This window comes from Symsagittifera roscoffensis, chromosome 4 (assembly GCF_963678635.1).
Source record: "Symsagittifera roscoffensis chromosome 4, txSymRosc1.1, whole genome shotgun sequence".
NCBI classification, from domain to species: Eukaryota; Metazoa; Xenacoelomorpha; order Acoela; family Convolutidae; genus Symsagittifera; species Symsagittifera roscoffensis.
Genome location: NC_087065.1, coordinates 53,864,393 through 53,869,705, shown reverse-complemented (window position 1 = coordinate 53,869,705; position 5,313 = coordinate 53,864,393). Strand labels below are relative to the sequence as shown.

The 5,313-nt window shown below is 36.0% G+C and overlaps 1 protein-coding gene across 4 annotated transcripts; it reads left to right on the top strand.

The window, feature by feature from the left end:
- Positions 1–267: 267 nt before the first annotated feature.
- On the top strand, positions 268–4,994 carry LOC134844674 (palmitoyltransferase ZDHHC22-like). Of its 4 annotated transcripts, none has more exons than XM_063861477.1 (5): positions 268–369; positions 2,122–2,240; positions 2,418–2,573; positions 4,132–4,273; positions 4,540–4,994. In XM_063861477.1, exons 2-5 carry the CDS (start codon positions 2,155–2,157, stop codon positions 4,966–4,968), a joined length of 813 nt encoding a protein of 270 aa, XP_063717547.1. In that variant the 5' UTR covers positions 268–369; positions 2,122–2,154; the 3' UTR covers positions 4,969–4,994. The 4 variants fall into 4 exon arrangements, with proteins under 4 accessions (XP_063717547.1, XP_063717549.1, XP_063717548.1 ...); XM_063861479.1 differs by lacking the exon at positions 268–369 and having other exon boundaries at positions 1,484–2,240; positions 2,418–2,450; positions 2,523–2,573; XM_063861478.1 differs by lacking the exon at positions 268–369 and having other exon boundaries at positions 1,484–2,216.
- The last annotated feature ends 319 nt before the right edge of the window (positions 4,995–5,313 follow it).

Below are 5,313 nucleotides of genomic sequence, written 5' to 3'. Positions count from 1 at the left end.
AAGCAAAAAAATTTTACCCCGAACCCTCTCCAGAAATTCAAACTGTCCAATTTGCGAGGCTGGTAGTCTGAAAGGACCCCAAAATAAAATTTTACTAAAAACAACGAAACCTTGAGATTTAAATCACTCGGCGGTTCTTCAACAGCTTAGAATAAAACTAATTTTCTGAAAGCTTTCAATTTTTTCTGAAAGCTTTCAGCGCCGAGATCCTCATCTAGTCTATGCTGCTCCCGTTCGTCTACTTTCCAGTCATTATCTCTTACCTTCACCCCTGATAACTTATCATGATCATCTTATCATGATCATTCTTGCCTTCAGTTATCTGTGGCTTTATCTGGTTTACGGCTTCTTCTAGATGGTATTTGGAAGGTACAGTATTACACGTGGCTTCATTTAAAATTGATATCTTTGTTAACAGATAAAAAAGTCAATCTTCGAACACAATATGTAATTGGGTCTATTGACCAATTTCCCTATAAACAAGGCTGATTTAGGGCCCTCTTCTCACTATCGTTTTTTCAATTATCAAGTTTTTCTTTTCTAAGTTAGCTGTAATGAAGGTTTGTAATAATGCAAAGCAGTTTTTACGTTCAATTTCAAACGAATACAGTATTTTTTCATAGCCTTGAAAGCCCACCGTTGAAATCACAAAATACTATTTATACCTGATGGCAGTAATGGTATAAAGAGCCGAAAATCTTGTGGCCCTCATGTTATTTTCAATTTTATTATTCGTTTAAGATATTTTTCCTTTTTTCAGACGGGAATTCTATCGTCCAGTAACTTTTTTGTTATTTTTCTTTTTCTAAAATGCTTTTCATGAACTGATAGCTTCATCTTAACAACTTTTGTCCAACAACGGCAGTTTTACAGATTGTTTTTGATCTACCCTGCTCTACCTATTTAACGCTTAATTTTGAAGTTCAAGAAAGAAAATGTTTGTCTTGATTTTTGCATGTAATTAATTCGATGTTGCGTTATCTAACTAATTAATTTCAACACCCGCACTCGCAGCAAAGAAAACGCCGTTTAGTCCAAAAATTGTCCATCATCACAAAATTTTGTCTGCATTGAAATACCAAAAATACATGCAATTCTAATATTGGAAAAAAATGAAAAAATAAAATTTTCGCCCGAGTTCAGCATACTTGTGGGACCTTCCTAAAAATTTCACAACCCTCTCCCCCTCCCCTCCCTCGCGAATGAAGTACAGCAGAATAAGCTTATATACAATGTTGTCTAGGACCCGAGTAACGCGCAGAACGACGTTGTTTTTACAAGCGCGAACAATCAATCACCGCGGCTAAAACTTACTTGTATTTAGACGTCTACTGTTAAAGGTAAATTAACAAAATTGGTTTCAACTGCGTTTCACTAAAAGCTTACCTTAAAAACAATTCCAATTCAATTTTCATTCAGTATTTTGAATGGTATTAGAAATAGAAAGCAACTGCCGATTATATTTAAGAAACCACCTGTCATTGTCGATAGCCTCCTTTTGCGGCTAAAACGTTTCTTAAAAAAAGTATTACTAACGATATTAACATACGTAACGTTAAATACACGCAATTCATATATTCTATCATATTGTACATAAAGCACGGTCAGCCTATGCACGCGATTTATTCAGCTTGAAATTCATTATACAATATGCTCAGAATAAAAAATTGGTTCTAGCGTCATCGAATAACTCGAAAATTTCTTTTTATCTCCTCCGTTTATCTGATGAAACACAAACAAACATAAAAACTTAGATTTTTATACCAATGATCTGACTGATAAACTTTCTCGAATCTCTTCATTGATACAAAACCAAATCCGATAGGGTGAAAATCTTTTGGAATCCTTCTATCTGGGCAAAGATTGACAAGAGGACTGAATTGTGCAGTATTTAGAACTTTTACACATGTTACTGGCAGTTATGCATTTCATGTCACTAAAATTGCCAAGCGTATGATTTTAACCATCCCAATCTCGGGAAGATTCGGCAAAATTATCTATTTTACGCGCTCAACTTTTATATATGGAATTAAATTACTAGAAAGCGAGCGGAATTACCCGAAATTTTGTTTTAAATTTTTTCATTTTTTATTTTTATTTTTTATTCATTTTTTACCATAGACTTTTCAAAGAGACATTTTCTGAGTGGTGACGATGGTGAGTTGCGAGGAGTGTGAGGAGTTTCTAGACAAGCACGTGGACGTGAACAAGTTCAGGTACCTCGGACTCGGATACATCAAGTACGCATAGTTAATATTTTGACCCTTGTTTCATTTTTCTAAAAACAGTTGCAATTGAAGTCTTTAGTTGCACTTTTAGGTTAGATTAAAGATCTTTAGACTTTTTTTCTTGTTTCTCGAATAAATGCGCATCAGTAAGAATTAAAAAGGATTTTTCATTCTATATATTTTTTTCAGCGCCATGATCCTCATCTACTCTCTGCTGCTCCCGTTTGTCTACTTTCCCACCATTTTCCCCAACCTTAACTCCGGTTACATCATTCTGCACATTCTTGTCTTCAGCTATCTGTGGGTGTGTCTGGTTTACAACTACTTCCAAATGGTATTTTCTAGGTACAAGTATCACAGTTTCCTCCATTTAAAAATGATAGATTTGATAGCAAAATAAGATTAAACAAAAGCGCAGTGAACGGATACAACACAAACATAAAAACATTAGGAATTGAGAAAAACATGAAAGTTTTGAAAAAAAATAAGTCTACCAAAACTTAAACTTTTTCAACAGAAGTCCAATCTAGGCAAACTTGTCAGACATTTGAATAATAAATTAGCAACGAAACAAAACTTTCAAAGAGGAAACAAAGCCGGCAATCTTAAAGCAGACACGAAATGAGCCGGCAAAAAATGATTTAATAAAAAAAATCTTCAAAATTTTAAGTCCCTCTTGAAACTACAATTAACAACAACACTTGCACTTGCACCAACAGGGAATTTTGTTTACAGAACAAGCAAAATCCGTGGTGCGGCAACGAAGCCGGCAATCTTTGAGCAGACACCAGTTGAGCCGAACAAAAAGATCAATTGAAAAAAATTTACTCAGAGGCGATGCTGAGCTTCGCACCTCTTGCGATACAACCAGATCTATCAAAATGAATGAAGATAGTTGTGAAAAAACATGGATAACTAATAGAATGCAAAATCAGCATCGGAACAAAATTAACCAGGCGGTGATAAAGCCAAAAATACCTTAGCAGAAACTCTTGCAGCTGAACATTTTCAAAATCAAAATTAATTTAAAATGTTTACGGTACGCTTCCACTCATCACACATACAGACAAAAAAATCGCATCAAAAGACGCAAAAAGAGGCTGCTAAGTCAATATAAAACAATACGTAAGCTTTACAAACAAAGCAAGTAAGAAAAGTAGTATTTGTAAGAAAAGTTTTCTACGTGAAAAAGCCTAGTTCCCGATTATGAGATACATGCTCTCGCAAGTGTACTAAAACGTCGGAAGCAACATGCATGTTATCACTGATGTATCCGCAATTTGCAGAGGATCTATGAAATGAAATCAGGCCTTTCTAAGCACAGCCCGTTTGTGTTTTTTCCTTACAATCCAGACTGAGTTATTCTGCTGAGCGAAGCTCTTTTTACCGAATAAAGGCTATTTTTTGCGTCTAGAACTATCATGTAGTACAACTTTTGCAATCGAAATTGGTCACGCTGTGGTAGACCTGAATCTAGAGGTCTAGTGAAAGGTCAGTCTCACAACTATCGTTGGCATGGCATGGGATCGAATACACGATATCACGAACTAAAAGTGAACGCCTTACCACTATGCTTAGTGCCTCATTTGAGTTCTTTGATAGATTTGTTACATGAACATGGTTGTTTTATGACACTCTCTGCACCATCGGTTTTCCAATTATCAAAATTTTGTTATCTAAGTTAAATGTAATGAAAGCTTGTACAAATGCATACCAGTTATATTCGTTCAATTTCGAACGAGTTTAGTATTTGTTCATAACTTATACAGACCTCCGTTAACACCACAAAAAACATCTATACGTGGTGACGGTAACGCTTACGGTAAAGGAGACAAAAATCTTCCCTTCCTACTTCTTTCTTAATTTAGGGAGTCAACAACTATCATGCTTTTCCCTTTTGCAGACGGGACTTTTATCGTCCAGTTACAGTCGATCCGAGCAGGACGGCCCGTATGCATTACTGTAAGGTATGTAGAGCAACTGTTTTGAAGAGAGATCATCATTGCTACTTCTACGGAGTTTGCGTTGGATACTACAACTTAAAGGTAAGTTTTCATACTCAGTCATCGACCATTAAATCATTTGCGAGCGGTGGTAAAATGACGCGCTTTTGCCTCCCTCTCTCTCTGATAGCAAGATTGGTGGTTCCCCACCAAATTCCGCGCTCGTGGCTTGGAAGCGAGTTAACATTTAACAGCCAAAAAATGTCCGAAATTATTAACAAAAATTTCTGTAACACAATATCAGTTCTTTTTTTAAATATTCATGAACTACGTTCGTATTTTACCAGGCAACACGAACTCTGTTTTAGCACTTCATGTTCGTTCCCTACTGGGGTGCCGTTTGCTGTGCTTATTCTCTCTTCGTTTTCTCCATCTACTACCCAATCGCATACAATTTCAATCCCGACACCGTGTACAAGTTTGTCAACCACGTTATGGGGAACATTCTCATGGCTGGTTTGAGACGCAAATCTTTGTATCTGGTAGTCAACATAACCCTTGCTATTTTGGCAACTCTTAACACCATTCTGCTACCTCTCATCACACTCATGTTTCTCTATCTGACAGCTGTCAATCAGACTACGCATGAATACAGCAAAGGCATCAGAAAGTATTCTCGCAGTCTACATCAGAATTTGACTGAAGCTCTTGGACCAAAATACTGGCTACTCCTCTTTTCTCCATGGACTTTTCAGCAGACAGACTACTTTGCAATCCCAACACATCATGTAGATTAATGGGTTTAATTAAAATTTACTAGCAAGCCTGTCTCCAAAAACCAATTAGCTCGCAAAAGTTGTTGAGATCAAGCTAATTAAAAAATGAAACTGAACATAATTAACAAATTAATCCATACCGGGATCAACATTTTCGAAGCCAGCGAATCTCATTCAAGCAATGTAACTTTGAAATGCTTTAAAGCACTTCAGCTTGATTCGGTTCGAACAACTATCTGATCGAACCCCTCAATATATTAAAATGTGTTAACTACCATCTTAAATTGATTCGCTAATAAAATTTTTTTTGAGCAAGCCAGTTAAACGATGAAACTTGAAAATTATTTAAAAAAACAAAAATTTTCT

Coding starts and splice junctions, on each gene's coding strand:
- LOC134844674 (XM_063861477.1), top strand. CDS start 2,155: ATGGTGAGTTGCGAGGAGTGTGAGGAGTTTCTAGACAAGCACGTGGAC. Junction 2,574..4,131: donor TTCCAAATGGTATTTTCTAG/GTACAAGTATCA, acceptor TCCCTTTTGCAG/ACGGGACTTTTATCGTCCAG. Junction 4,274..4,539: donor TTGGATACTACAACTTAAAG/GTAAGTTTTCAT, acceptor ACTCTGTTTTAG/CACTTCATGTTCGTTCCCTA.